A 16,196-nucleotide genomic window follows, 5' to 3' on the forward strand; every position below is an offset into this window, starting at 1 on the left:
CAGACTGTTAAACAGCCACCACTAACTAACATTGAGTAGCTGCTGCCAACATACTGACTCATCTCTAGCCACTTTAATAATGAAACATTTATGTAATAAATGTATCACTAGCCACTTTAAACAATGCCAATTTATATAATGTTTACATACCCTACATTATTCATCTCAAATGTATATACTGTACTCTATACCATATACTGCATCTATGCCGTTCAGCAATCACTCATTCATATATTTTTTATGTACATAGTCTTATTCATTCCTTTAAACTTGTGTGTATAAGGTAGTTGTTGTGAAATTGTTAGGTTAGATTACTTGTTAGATATTACTGCATGGTCGGAACTAGAAGCACAAGCATTTCACTACACTGACATTAACATCTGCTAACCATGTGTATGTGACAAATACAATTTGATTTGATATAGTGTGTGTTTACCAGAGACGGTAATGTGAAGAACAGCATGACCTGCACCAAAGTCAGATTAGGATATACTGTAGCTCAAGGATCAGATAAAGTGTATTTTTACCTGGAGTTTTGCCTTATTGTAGGCTACTACTTTCACCACTTTTAGTTTAAATATTTGGTTGTTTACACTCCCTTAATCACTCTGTTTAACACGTGGCCTCACGTGAATCCTTAAAGAGATGGATGGACACTGAATCGCTGTAGTCAAAAAAAGAGCACTCAAGTAGCTGTACCAAAACATTCAAGGGCCATTTTCTCAAAGTGGGGTTACAAGTTTATCAACTTTTAAAGCATAATTACTTTCCTATTGTTCCTCAACTGCAGTGTATGATATACCACTTTGTAGCTCTGAGTCTCTACTTTTATCCAATGTAAAAAAAAATATGTAAAAAACTTGCACCATAAGATGAATCGGGATGGTCGGTCACAATTGTGCACATTTAGGTCAATCATCAATTATACATCAAGTAACTGCATGTTTTTCATGATCAGTAAAGATTAATTGATCATGTCATTTCAGATACATGAGTGTAGCCTCACGATATCGCTCAATTTACCACCATTAATTGGATAGTTGAGTGGTTTAGGTTAATTTCCCATCCTACTGTATGCGGGCACTACCTGTCAAGCAGCCTGTCGGCGCACATTTGCTGACGTACTCTTGTTTACTTTGCAAGCTAACGGTTGAAACATTGTACAGTTGGCAAACATATAGTGGTAAGTAGACCTAATATAGATATATACACAGTACCAGTCAAACGTTGGGACACACCTACTCATTCAAGGGTTTTTCTTTATTTTGCCCTGATGACAGCTTTGCACACACTCTTGACATTCTCTCAACCAGTTTCATAAGGTAACCTGGAATGCATTTAAATTAACAGGTGTGCCTTGTTAAAAGTTCATTTGTGGAATTTATTTTCTTTTTAATGCGTTTGAGCCAATCAGTTGTGCTGTGACAAGGTAGGGGTGGTACTCCAAACATTAGATAGCCTTATTTGGTAAAATACCAAGTATATATTATGGCAAAGAGCTCAAATAAACAAAGAGTGTGCATGTGTGGTTCCCACCTTGAAGTATGGAGGAGGAGGTGTGATGGTGTGGGGATGCTTTGCTGGTGACACTAGAAATGATTTATTTAGAATTCAAGGCACACTTAACAAACATGGCTACCACAGCTTTCTGCAGCTATACGCCATCCCAGCTGGTTTGGGCTTAGTGGAACTATCATTAGTTTTTCAACAGGACAATGACCCATCACACCTCCTGGCTGTGTAAGGGCTATTCTACCAAGAAGGAGAGTGATGGAGTGCTGCATCAGATGACCTGGCCTCCACAATCCTCCACACCTCAAACAAATTGAGATGGTTTGGGACGAGTCGGACCGCAGAGTGAAGGAAAAGCATTCCAGGTGAAGCTCGTTGACAGATTGCCAAGAGTGTGCAAAGCTGCCATCAAGGCAAAGAGTGGCTACTTTGAAGAATGTAAAATATATTTTGATTTGTTGAACAGTTTTTGGTTACTACATGATTCCATTTGTGTTATTTCAAAGATTTGGTGTCTTCACTATTATTCCACAATGTAGAAAAGAGTAAAAATAAAGAAAAACCCTTATATGAGTAGGTGTGTCGAAACATTTGACTTGTACTGTATATAAACTCAGCAAAAAAAGAAATGTCCTCACTGTCAACTGTGTTTATTTTCAGAAAACTTAACATGTGTAAATATTTGTATGAACATAGCAAGATTCAACAACTGAAGACATAAACTGAACAAGTTCCACAGACATGTGACTAACCGAAATGAAATAATGTGTCCCTGAACAAAAGTAGGGGTCAAAATCAAAAGTAACAGTCAGTATCTAGTGTGGCCACTAGCTGCATTAAGTTCTGCATTTGACAGTTCTTGCTGCGAGATGTTACCCCACTCTTCCACCAAGGCACCTGCAAGTTCCAAGACATTTCTGGGGGGAATGGCCCTAGCCCTCACCCTCCGATCCAACAGGTCCCAGACGTGCTCAATGGGATTAAGATCCGGCCTCTTCGCTGGCCATGGCAGAACACCGACATTTCTGTCTTGCAGGAAATCACGCACAGAACAAGCGGTATGGCTGGTGGCATTGTCAGGCTGGAGGGTCATGTCAGGATGAGCATACAGGAAGGGTACCACATGAGGAAGGAGGATATCTTCCCTGTAACGCACAGCGTTGAGATTGCCTGCAATGACAACAAGCTCAGTCCGATGATGCTATGACACACCGCCCCAGACCATGACAGACCCTCCACCTCTAAATCGATCCCGCTCCAGAGTACAGGCCTCGTTGTGATGCTCATTCCTTTGACGATAAATGCGAATCCGACCATCACCCCTGGTGAGACAAAACCGCGACTCGTCAGCGAAGAGCACTTTTTGCCTGTCCTGTCTGGTCCATCAACGGTGGGTTTGTGCCCATAGGCAACGTTGTTGCCGGTGATGTCTGGTGAGGACCTGCCTTACAACAGGCCTACAAGCCTTCAGTCCAGCCTCTCTCAGCCTATTGCGGACAGTCTGAGCACTGATGGAGGGATTGTGCGTTCCTGGTGTAACTCGGGCAGTTGTTGTTGCCATCCTGTACCTGTCCCGCAGATGTGATGCTTGGATGTACCGATCCTGTGCAGGTGTTGTTACACTTGGTCTGCCTATGCGAGGACGATCAGCTGTCTGTCCCATCTCTCTGTAGCGCCGTCTTAGGCTTCTCACAGTACGGGCATTGCATTTTATTGCCCTGGCCACATCTGTAGTCCTCATGCCTCCTTGCAGCATGCCTAAGGCACATTTATGCAGATGAGCAGGGACCCTGGGCATCTTTCTTTTGGTGTTTTTCAGAGTCAGTAGAAAGGCTTCTTTAGTGTCCTAAGCTTTCATAACTGTGACCTTAAATTGCCTACCATCTGTAAGCTTAGTTAGTGTCTTAACGACCGTTCCACAGGTGCATGTTCATTCATTGTTTATGGTTCATTGAACAAGCATGGGAAACAGGGTTTAATCCCGTTACAATGAAGATCTGTTAAGATTTTTACAAATTATCTTTGAAAGACAGGGTCCTGAAAAAGGGATGTTTCTTTTTTTGCTGAGTTTATTTTATGAGCTAATTAAAGCCCCCCCTGGCCAAACCCTCCCCAAACTGACAACGGGCCAATTGTGTGCAGCACGGTCACGGACGGTTGTGACACAGCCTGGCTATAGTGACGCCGCAAACACTGCGATGCAGTGCCTTAAGATCACTGTGCCACTCGGGAGGCCCCCTAATATAATTTTGTATCCAATTAGGCCTAACTAGCGAAGTTCGCAAACATCACCGTTTTTTACATTGTTATAAAGAGTGTTTAATCCCAATTTTTGCTTACAGACATGATAGGTTGCATTGATTGATGGACCACGTCAAATTGTCTAGCTGGCTATGAAAGGATCAATTTGACTAGTTAACAAGCTAACTTTTAGTGGATATATGAGATGGCTATATCCAAATATAGTTTCATTTGCTTGCCATTGTCACGTTCGTTGAATGGAAGAGACCAAGGCGCAGCGTGATATGAATACATGTTACTTTAATGACGAGGAAGAAACACATAAACAAACGAGACGCTAACTATAGTGCTGACACAGGCAACTAACACATAGACAATAACCCACGAAATAGCCAAAGAAGATGGCTGCCTAAATATGGTTCCCAATTAGAGACAACGATAAACAGCTGCCTCCAATTGAGAACCAATCTAGGCAACCATAGACATACATAAACACCTAGATAGTATACACCCCCATAAACATGCAAAACCCCTAGACAGTACAAAAACACATACATCACCCATGTCACACCCTGACCTAACCAAAATAATAAAGAAAACCAAGAATACTAAGGTCAGGGCGTGGCAGCCTTCTATAGTGGTGATGACAGTAGTCCGACTGACAACTTTACCAGGACAAGGACTTACCGAATTCAAGCTCTTTCCAAAAGCTTAATCTCTGATGAAGCAAGCTAAATGGCACGTTGTTTGCTTAGCTAGCTAGCTAGCTAGCTACATGTCAAATGGATCAACTGAAAAGCATACAGTTACTTGCTGTATAACTATGGTGATAGAGCTAAATGTGGAATCATGTGGAAATGTGTAGTCCTGACTATTCTCTTCAAGAGGTGATGATATTAAAACCAAATAGTTCTAACATTTATTTAACAATCCCCTTGAAAACGGCACGTGGTTGTCAATGGTTTTGTGCGGAGCCGGGGTTCTCCTTGCTCCCCAGCAGCCAAATCGAACGCTTGGCACCGTATTGTGACGTTTTATTGATAATTTAAAGGACCTCTTTAGGCTCAACACACACTCAACTCAACGACCGCAGATGTCTCTAAACAAGATCTTTACCATGGTTGCTTTCGTCTACAGTGGAATAAAGAGTATACCGAATGTCAGCTTCACAGTGCAACAATCAACAATGGAGAAAGTATGTGAACCTACTTTAAACATACATCAATAATACATTGGATATAACAAACACTGTTGTCTCAAACAGACATACAAACACCTGAAGCAAACCACATAAATGACATAAACACACAACCGCACATGGTGGACTGTCGACCCATGTGAATGACTGATGGCTCTGAGTGACAGGTCCTGCAAAGGGGGCTACGCCTCCAAGACAGGCTGGCAGCCAACAGAAGGTGTACATGTAAACAAGTAACCATGGCGATGCCTTGGCGACAGACTACTCACACAGATGACGCGGCTCGGGGAACCGATGCTGGAGCCAGGGGGGGAAATGGAGGCCTCAGAGGTACGTCTTAACTGTGGGAACAAGCACACACGCACACACGCGCACCATGTGTGTCAGAGTAAGCCTGCAGAGGCCAGACTACCTCTGAGGGAGACAAACAACAACACCCCTGCATTTACCTCAGATCCTCTCCCTACCGCGAGGCTGCGTGATTATACCCCCAGCCTGACACGTCATCTTAGTCCAAGAATAGGAACGCGAGGGATTCAGTTCGGACTAAACTGCAGGAGTTTCTAGGCGGATATAGTAGTGTAATAGTGGTGTTTTATAGTTGAGGTCAAAGTGTTACTAACAGGAAGGAAGACAGAGACACAGGGTCCTACTCACCCTGAGTTTTTTCTCCAGCCGTGCTGCTTGTTTACACATGGGATGCCACACCTCGGAACCTGTAGCGGGGACACATCCGCAATCAAACATACGGCAAAAAAAAAACAACAACTTCACATTCATTCCACCACACAACGGCTATTGCAATTACAATACAGTAAAACCACCGGGGTGCTTTTCATTATTGATGACTGGAGAAGAAAGCCACAGTTCTTCTGCGGCTCACAGCTCAGAAATGTTTTTACAGTGTCTCGTGTTCGCAAACTTTTTAACACACACCGATCAAACGCATGTGTCAGTAGATCAGCACTTCTCAACAACAGCCATACATCAAAGGTGACCTAGAGTACATATCTGAGAGAGGCTTGGAGGCTGAAGTCGTAACTCTCCCTCTCTCTTTTCCCTCTCTCTCCGCTTCCGCTCCCACTCTCTCTCTCTCGCGTGCGCTTTTTCTCACACACACACACACACACACACACACACACACACACACACACACACACACACACACACACACACACACACACACACACACACACACACACACACAAATGTTATCTCATTCTAGTTCTTCCTGGGAGGGATGGAAACACTAAACAACTAATGTCATGCTCCTCCTCAGTGCATAATAAACAAATAATGATAATGAGAGAGTACCAGGTACTTCCTCTCATACATCCGGTTTCCCCAGGCTCTAGGGCGATACACCACTGTTACTGTACGCGGGACTGAGTGGCTGCCTGCCTGGATATCACGTTCCACATCAGAAGCATTGCGGGAAGCCGGTACAGAATGCAGCATTTGGCCTCCAGTCAATTCAATTAGGATGCCATGCTTACAATCTACAGTTAATATCAGTCCTATAAATTGAGCACAGCCATAGATAGGCCTACAGCACGATCTGTGGGAATCAATAGTCCACCCACCATGCATTTGACGCTCAACAGCACCTAGGCCTATCTCCCTCAATCGATAGTTAGACCCCTTCAAAACTTCCTGCATGAATGTTGTGAGAGGAAGTCTCCTCCCCAGGTTTCCTAACACAACCTCGGTAACCCTAATTGTGAATGAAGGGTTACAGGAAATATATCTAATTCGCATCAACTTAAATGCATTAACCTTTTACAAAAACGCATTAAACTTTAAAAAATTTAAAAATAAAGAATGCTTTTCAACCCACTCTGAAAATAGGTAGAAATACTGTAGCTACACTATCTAAATAGCTAAACCTGAGAGGTAGCAGCCTTAAGGCAGAGACAAATCAGAACAAAGGCTCCATAGAATGTTTTTTTTTGTTCTTCACAAATTCGAAATGACAAAGTATCAATGGCAGCCGATGCTGAATTATTTGACACAATTTACATAAATACACTGTGCACAAGAAAATCATCGACACAATAAAAACTACAACTTAAAATAGATATATTTAGGAAAACCGTCAGTGCTGAGGGTAAGACAGGAGTGGTAGTCCATAGCTTAGTGGTTGAGCAGCATAGTCACGTATGGCATTGTGCTGCTTTGGTTGCGCTTGGTTCTGCACCTGATGGGTTTCAACATTGTTGAGGACCGGGTAACACGACGAGAGATGGAGCTGTGTTCGGGGACAGCACGACAGCACTTGGTGGTAGGGGGCCGGATTGAGGAGGGTCTTTGCAAACTCTACGTTCAGGTTTTCCCGATATGTTTGCAGATTGGGGCAGCTGTAGCCGTTGTATTTTATGCCCAGTATGATAGCTATGCCCCCCCATCTGTAAATTGGAGAATTTTGTTGGATAATTTTTTCTAACACCTGAAAGGCTTCTTTCTACCTCCAGCAGGTTAAAGGAAAACATATTGTGCATCATATGATGCAAAATGTATCATACCGGCTGTATTTCTGTATTTTGAAAGTTATATACTGTATCTTGAAAAACTTTTTGCTGACATTCAAATCATTTTGGGACTATATACAATGGACTAATGAAACAAATACCAAAATATAGTTTTTGGGTGGAATTTTTTGGGTGGAATTTTCCTTTAATGTTGTTGAGGAACTTTCAGTGTTGCACAGCTGGGCCGCTTGCTGCGGTGTTGACATATGTAGTGAATATCAGGGGCAGAAGCAATAGGGGAGGCCGGCCACATGGCATGCTCTGTAGGATCAATCTCTACCTTTAACAATTTGCCACTTCTCAGTCCAGCCATGCAGTCAGAGTGTGTTGGATTGATTCACTGGCCTTTGTTATGTGGCTGGTAATTGAGTAGCTCCCTGAGCCCCGATCACTCAGTCCTCCTTGATGCCCCCCTCTTAAATTAACCATCCAGGGGAAACATAACCTTGGGGGCTGCATGCTCTTGTGTTACAATATGCTAATGTTGTGTGTTAGCGGTCTCGCCGTGATTCAGAGTAGCATGTTAATAATGTGGAGTGGCATGGGTTAGCATTGTCTGATTGTCTGTGCACTACCTTTGACCAGTAGTACCCTATATAGAGAATAGGGTGGCCTCTGGGACGAAGACTGCATATAATGATGGAGCTAACAGGCGATGAGAAGCCAGGCAGACCACTTTAACAGTCTTCACAGTGAGCTATAGTAGCTGAACAGAGTGTACTGTATTGAGTGGCCATCAGAGGCTCTGTAGAAGAGTCAGTTAAGGCCAGTCTATTCAATTATGTACAGTATCGCTGTGATCAATAATGGTGGGAGACTGTTTATGAAACTGTCATAATTCAAAGTAATGGCAGGCCAAGGCCCTGCTGAATAACAGTCTGAACTGAGGAGTTTGTCCTATTCATCCTATACTGAGTTTTGGAAGTGCATGATGTCTGGAAATCCATTTTAGAGAATGGATGTTACTTTGTGTTATTTTAGGGAAGGGTTATTATCACCCAAGAGCAAATTACCACTGAATTGCACAAGTGAATAGGGCTCACCATCAAAGTGCATTAAAGTTAATGATACAGCACATCAAAGCAAATCATGATGTTATTATCGTCAACAGGAAAAGAGCCTTACTTACCTGTCAGGTACATCTCCTCTCCTTCTGTAAACATCATCTGACAGCGGGCACAACGGGCACAGGTGGGGTGGTAGTGCTTTCCTCCTGCCTGAGAGACAGAGAGACAGAGAGAGATAGAGAGGGGGAGAGAGGCAGAAAGAGAGGGATATAGAAAGAGGGGCAGAGAGAGAGAGAGAGAGAGAGAGGAGAGAGAGAAAGAGAGAGAGAAGAAAAGAGCAACCAGTGAAGAACAAACACCATTGTAAATTCAACCCATATTTATGTTGATTTATTTTCCCTTTTGTACTTTATCTATCTGCACATCATTATAACACTGTACATACTGTAGCCATACTATGACATTTGAAATGTGTCTATTCCTTTGAAACTTGTGAGTGTAATGTTTACTGTACATTTTTGATTGATTATTTCACTTTTGTTTATTATATTTTTCCCATGCCAATAAAGCCCTTTGAATTGAATTGAGAGAGTGAGAGATGGAGGGAGGGATGAAGAGAGAGAGAGAGTGAAGGAGTGAAGGAAAGAGAGAGGGAGAGAGGGAGGGAGGGATGAAGAGAGAGATCAAGAGAGAGAAAGAGTGAAGGAAATAGAGAGGGAAAGAGTGAAGGAAAGAGAGAGTGAGAGAAAAAGGCATCATTGGGAGTGGATTTCAGAAGATATAAGACGGTTCCAGCCCAGGTGATTTAAGGCGCGGAGGTGAGAAGATGGAAAAAGAGAAAGAAGAGAAAAGGCATGTAAGTGATGGATGCTACTCAGACACAGCTCCAGTAATTGGACATTCCAATTCCACTCTCTTCCAAAGCAATTTCATAATCACTCAGTGATTAAGTCCGTTTCAATTAGCCACTGTGTGTCCAAGGTGTGCCTTTCACAATGTTTTATACACACACGCCAGTAGATTCAATTAGCCACTGTGTGTCCAAGGTGTGCCTTTCACAATGTTTTATACACACACGCCAGTAGATTCAATTAGCCGCTGTGTGTCCAAGGTGTGCCTTTCACAATGTTTTATACAAACACGCCAGTAGATTCAATTAGCCGCTGTGTGTCCAAGGTGTGCCTTTCACAATGTTTTATACACACACGCCAGTAGATTCAATTAGCCGCTGTGTGTCCAAGGTGTGCCTTTCACAATGTTTTATACACACACGCCAGTAGATTCAATTAGCCACTGTGTGTCCAAGGTGTGCCTTTCACAATGTTTTATACAAACACGCCAGTAGATTCAATTAGCCGCTGTGTGTCCAAGGTGTGCCTTTCACAATGTTTTATACACACACGCCAGTAGATTCAATTAGCCACTGTGTGTCCAAGGTGTGCCTTTCACAATGTTTTATACACACACGCCAGTAGATTCAATTAGCCACTGTGTGTCCAAGGTGTGCCTTTCACAATGTTTTATACACACACGCCAGTAGATTCAAAGTTCACAGACTACTCATAGAAAATGACAGGCACATCTGATCCGGTGCAGAGAGGAGAAGATTCCAGTATTTTACAAAATGTTCCTTTAAAATTATATGTAATTTTAGCAGAGCAGATATCTGTTAAGAGTATATTGCATATTGTACAGTCGCCTACAGAAAAACGAGCAGCACCAATACACCAATACACCCATTACGCTTCTCTTTAGGGAGTGATTCTAGCAGTGAGACAAAGAACCTCAATCATCACATACAAATGCAGTATAGCGCTACAAGTTTAAAACAGTTAGTTCTTACACCACAAAGAGATGGAAAGCGAGCCAGTTGAGTCATCTTGGATCATTTGTGTGTATGTGTGTGTGTGTGTGTGTGTGTGTGTGTGTGTGTGTGTGTGTGTGCGTGCGTGCGTGTGTGTGTTAAGGTGCAGGGGTTGTCAGAGGCCCTCATGTTTAGCCATGATGACAGAGCATTAAAAGCCTCTCTATTTTTAGAGCCGTGACGGCACGCAGTCTGAATACATTTGCTCTCTTGTCTGCACTCAGCGCATTCAAGGAGCCTGGATTGATTTCAACTCAAAAGCACTAATCACATGCATGGACATTATGACTTGCAATGTAGCGATACCTTTGATGGTGTCATAGTGTTCATTTTGTATTCTTTAGTATGATCTCTAAGAAATACCAGAGTACTTTACTTATTTAATGTGGTTCATATCAAGAGGACAAAACAAGAGGTTGATATTCACTTCCCCTCCATGTCTGTCAACATTTGTTTCTTTAAAATTAGATCCAAGATTTCAAAACTGCTGTCTTGTCTGTGAGGTAATGAATAGGCACGATACACACTTAATGAAAAGATTGACGCTGATGTCTCATTCATAAATCAACACTTTGTGGTGAAGTTTGTCATTGGTTTATAATTAGTGAGCGGTAGGAAGCAGTGTGAGATGAGGTCTCAGATGGTCGGACGGACAGACAGACAGACAGACAGACTCACCTCAAGCACTCTGCCACTGATGTATCTGATACAGGTTGCACACTGGATGCCAAACTGAGCGTGGTAGTCAGTCTCACAGTACGGAATACCATCCCTGAGAAAACACACACACACACACACACACACACACACACACACAGATAAACACACACGTAGTACAGTCAGTAGCTAGTCTTTTTTTCAATTAGTCAAAAGACACAATGATAACAGTCCATTATAACAGATGGACACAGTCCATGGATGGCATGTCGTGGCTATGTGTGCAGTATATGTGCAGTGCAGTATATGTAGGAAGATTCTTCTGAGGAAGATAATGTTTACTATTGCTATACTATATACTACTAGTACTTTACTGGTATTGTGATGTTACCACAGAGTGAACCTACTTGCTGATGTACTCCCCGGTCAGCACAGTGTCACAGGTCTGACACTTGAAGCAGCTGACATGCCACTGCTTCTCCAGGGCCAGGAGGGACTGTCCATGTTTGATCTCCTCCTTACAACCCGCGCAGTCTGAGAGAAAGAAAGAAAGAGAGAAGAGAGAGAGAGAGACGCCTTTTTAAATATTTCATACACCGCTGAATTCACATTAAAATAAGCCTCCAATATGCAAGTGTGCTGGTGTGGGGATGTGAGATGGAGGGAGGGAGGGAGGGAGGGAGGGAGGGAGGGAGGGAGGGAGGGAGGGAGGGAGGGAGGGAGGGAGAGAGAGATTGAGAGAGATTGAGATGAACAGAGAATCAAAGTGGAAGAGCGGCAAGATGGGGCTAAAACAACATTGAACCAAACATGTATTCTCTCCGGTAAGGAATCACAAATGTGCATCAGATCGGATGTGATGTACTATCCAGTACAGATACAGTCTAGAGCATCAAGTAGCTCTACTGGAGGCTGTGGGTGTAGTGAGTGGGCAGAGAGGAGCAGAGCAGAGCAGAGCAGAGGGAGTTATGGCAGACGATGATTCATGGCCGTGACGGGGGAAGGTTGCATTTATTGTCATTAATCTTGCCCTGGAGGCAAAACTGCATTTTAAACCTAACCCTAACCTTAACCACATCGCTAACCCTAATGCCTAACCCTAAATAAATTGCTGTTCTAATCCATTTTTACGATATAGCCAATTTTGACTTTGCAGTTGGCCCATCTAGCAGAAATCGCTCAGTTCTGCCTCCAGGGCAAGATACATGACAGTAAACGTTGGAAAAGGGTCGGGCTCCCATTTGTGATCATTTAAGCTCGACGTCTCGTCTGTCCCCCCACTCCTGCTCTCCTCCCAGAGAGAGAGACGGAGAGTCCTACTCCAAACTCACCTACACTGAATGCATCATCCTTTACACTCCACAAACATCTTGAGTTCGGTCATGCCTGTACATTTTTCACACTCCAGTCTCAGGTCACAACAGACACACCTCAGTCCTCATTTGATGTGACTCTGTTGCCTGCTGTACGGGCTGTTTGGTTAACAGGCGTTTCTCACCACTCTGGATCAGTGCTGTATGTCAGGGCTACTCTGCCTGGCACATCCACACCCATACTGAGCGTTTAACACTCTGGCTCAGTGCTGTATGTCAGGGCTACTCTGCCTGGCACATCCACACCCATACTGAGCGTTTAACACTCTGTCTCAGTGCTGTTTGTCAGGGCTACTCTGCCTGGCACATCCACACCCATACTGAGCGTTTAACACTCTGTCTCAGTGCTGTTTGTCAGGGCTACTCTGCCTGGCACATCCACACCCATTCTGAGCGTTTAACACTCTGTCTCAGTGCTGTTTGTCAGGGCTACTCTGCCTGGCACATCCACACCCATACTGAGCGTTTAACACTCTGTCTCAGTGCTGTTTGTCAGGGCTACTCTGCCTGGCACATCCACACCCATACTGAGCGTTTAACACTCTGTCTCAGTGCTGTTTGTCAGGGCTACTCTGCCTGGCACATCCACACCCATACTGAGCGTTTAACACTCTGTCTCAGTGCTGTTTGTCAGGGCTACTCTGCCTGGCACATCCACACCCATACTGAGCGTTTAACACTCTGGCTCAGTGCTGTTTGTCAGGGCTACTCTGCCTGGCACATCCACACCCATACTGAGATAAAACCGGATCGTCCAGTTAATAACCATAGGGAAATGGCTTTGCTGGACAGGCGGGCCGTATTTCCACCTGGTGACACATGGACAGGGCAGCCATCTGGACAGGGCAAGGTGGCCAACACAACACCCCTCCCTCAGGGCAGGTAGGCACTGTACCAGTCCGCCTGGATCCTGGGAGACTCAGTTCAAATACCTTATATTGCCAGTCAAACTAAGGCAGACATTATCATCTATTTTAGGTCATCACCGTGGGATATTGTGTGACAATTTCATTTATTCATGTCTTATAGATAGCCATTAAAACAAAAGGCATCAGATGCCGAGCAGGGAAGTTGATTCGTAATCAAAGCTCCCATTCATTTAGGTCATTTATTTTTTTATTGAACCTTTATTTAACTAACCAAGTCCGTTAAGAACAAATTCTTATTCACAACAGCACATGTCTGCCTGGTCGCACTGTGACTGGAGCCAAATCAAAGCATGTGTCTGTTGCCAGGTAGATTGATAGCAGTCATTTGCAGATGAGAGATATTATTGATTGATGTGATATCAAGCCCGTCACCCGCTCAGCCCTCTAGTGTGTTACTGATACTGTACCCCCCCCCCCCCCCCCCCTCTGCACTCCATGTACTTAACCAGGTGTCCGATGTACATCATGAAACCTCTACACACAACTCAATGAAGATTTAATGGGACTGTAGTAGTGCATTAACATGATTAACAACCGTATACACTGGTTATATGATGGGTGGGGGGGGTCCTACTGTATGTTGAGATCTGGTGTGTGTGGGGGGTCCTAGTGTATGTTGAGATCTGGTAGGGGGTCCTACTGTATGTTGAGATCTGGTGGGGGGTCCTATTGTATGTTGAGATCTGGTGTGTGGGGGGGTCCTACTGTATGTTGAGATCTGGTGGGGGTCCTACTGTATGTTGAGATCTGGTGGGGGGGTCCTACTGTATGTTGAGATCTGGTGGGGGGTCCTACTGTATGTTGAGATCTGGTGGGGGTCCTACTGTATGTTGAGATCTGGTGGGGGTTCTACTATATGTTGAGATCTGGTGGGGGTCCTACTGTATGTTGAGTTGAGATCTGGTGGGGGGATCCTACTGTATGTTGAGATCTGGTGGGGGGGTCCTACTGTATGTTGAGATCTGGTGGGGGAGGGCCTACTGTATGTTGAGATCTGGTGGGGGGTCCTACTGTATGTTGAGATCTGGTGGGGGGTTCTACTATATGTTGAGATCTGGTGGGGGGTTCTACTATATGTTGAGATCTGGTGGGGGTCCTACTGTATGTTGAGTTGAGATCTGGTGGGGGATCCTACTGTATGTTGAGATCTGGTGGGGGTCCTACTGTATGTTGAGATCTGGTGGGGGGTCCTACTGTATGTTGAGATCTGGTGGGGGGTCCTACTGTATGTTGAGATCTGGTGGGGGTCCTACTGTATGTTGAGTTGAGATCTGGTGGGGGGATCCTACTGTATGTTGAGATCTGGTGGGGGGTCCTACTTTATGTTGAGATCTGGTGGGGGGGTCCTACTGTATGTTGAGATCTGGTGGGGGGGTCCTACTGTATGTTGAGATCTGGTGGGGGGGGTCCTACTGTATGTTGAGATCTGGTGGGGGGGTCCTACTGTATGTTGAGATCTGGTGGGGGGTCCTACTGTATGTTGAGATCTGGTGTGGGGGGTCCTACTGTATGTTGAGATCTGGTGGGGGGTCCTACTGTATGTTGAGATCTGGTGGGGGGGGTCCTACTGTATGTTGAGATCTGGTCTTTGCATCTCCTGTATGTGCTTTTGTCGCAGATTAATCTACAGATGCTACTATTGCATCAGAAATTCATGAGGTCATCATCAGGATATAGTGATTCCACTGAGAGGTGCGGTGTGCTGGAGCCTTGTCCTATGGGACCATTGCTGTGCTGTATGACCTGAACGTGTTAAGTCCAGCAGAGGGCCCTGTGTTATGAGAAGGTTATTCTGATATGGAGACTTACGGCTAGGTCCGTGGATCTTGACCGGCTCGCTGCTGACCAGCGAATGAGAGCACTGCTGACAGACACACTTCTTCCCACAGAAGGTCACCCTATCTCCGATAGGGAAAGGCTTTCTGGGAGACAAGACAAAAGAAGACATCAGACATGTATTCTGCTGAACCTGTAACATCATACAGTATGTATGCTGTGTAATGACAGCTAGGCAATATTATTTCACACAACTGCACATTTTGTGTTTGGGAATTTTTCACAATGTACTTGTTTTGGTGGTCCAATTATAATACATTTAGTAAATTCTTCCTTAAAAAAACGCTCAAAATAAATCCATGAGAAATTCCTGCAGTAGGCTTGTGTCCTTTACAGGGGGAGCCATATTTGCTTTTGTTCAACAATGACAGTGAAATCCAGGGTCCTGCCGGAGGACAGTGCAGAGACGACTACAGCCCAGCAGTGGTACCGTTCTATACAGCCATTCTGGAAGTGTTCGCTAATGTATCACTAACTAACTAGCCAACACTGAACAGCTGAGCACTGAGACTAATGATGCTTTGAAGTGACTGAAGAAGATTAGACGTGATTATTCCCGCATGCATTTGGGATTCTATTATGTTTAGAAAAGGTTTCTAAAAATAAAATAAAAAACCTTTGAGCAGAGGGCGCTTCATTTGGTCAAGGAGGGCAATGTGATTCTCTTTAGTAGCGCATGAGAGAGAAAAGGCATCAAAGGCAAGACCTCCGTTCTAATCGCATTCATACTGATTAGAAGGTCACTCTCCATGGAGACACACACACAGACACGCTCGCACATGAAAGAGCGAGGACGGAGCCCCTTTCCAAAATATTCATCAAAACAAACATCTTTAGCCAGTGGATAAAGTAAGTCATGCAACATTTAAAAGCAGAGAAAATACATTATTCCGTTAGAGGATCTGCAATTAAATATGATAATCTGCCAAACTTTGTTATCCTTTCTAGAAGGCATGGACCCAGCTAATTTCATAACTCATTAAACGAACCCAAATAAGAATTCATATCATTATTTGCACTTGTATTTTCTTTACTTTATGTTTGTTTGTTT

The 16,196-nt window shown here is 44.0% G+C and overlaps 1 protein-coding gene across 5 annotated transcripts in view; it reads right to left on the reverse strand.

The window, feature by feature from the left end:
• LOC115105210 (actin binding LIM protein family, member 3) overlaps positions 1-16,196 on the reverse strand; it is a 128,027-nt gene that overhangs the window by 41,335 nt on the left and 70,496 nt on the right. For all 5 annotated transcript variants that reach the window (XM_029626957.2, XM_065007180.1, XM_065007181.1 and 2 more), the window contains exons 4-9: positions 15,119-15,231; positions 11,415-11,541; positions 11,029-11,122; positions 8,609-8,696; positions 5,609-5,667; positions 5,221-5,292 (exon numbers count right to left, since the gene is read on the reverse strand). In XM_029626957.2, the coding sequence (XP_029482817.2) occupies positions 5,221-5,292; positions 5,609-5,667; positions 8,609-8,696; positions 11,029-11,122; positions 11,415-11,541; positions 15,119-15,231 (553 nt within the window). The remainder of the gene's footprint in view (positions 1-5,220; positions 5,293-5,608; positions 5,668-8,608; positions 8,697-11,028; positions 11,123-11,414; positions 11,542-15,118; positions 15,232-16,196) is intronic.

This window comes from Oncorhynchus nerka, linkage group LG22, assembly GCF_034236695.1.
Source record: "Oncorhynchus nerka isolate Pitt River linkage group LG22, Oner_Uvic_2.0, whole genome shotgun sequence".
NCBI classification, from domain to species: Eukaryota; Metazoa; Chordata; class Actinopteri; order Salmoniformes; family Salmonidae; genus Oncorhynchus; species Oncorhynchus nerka.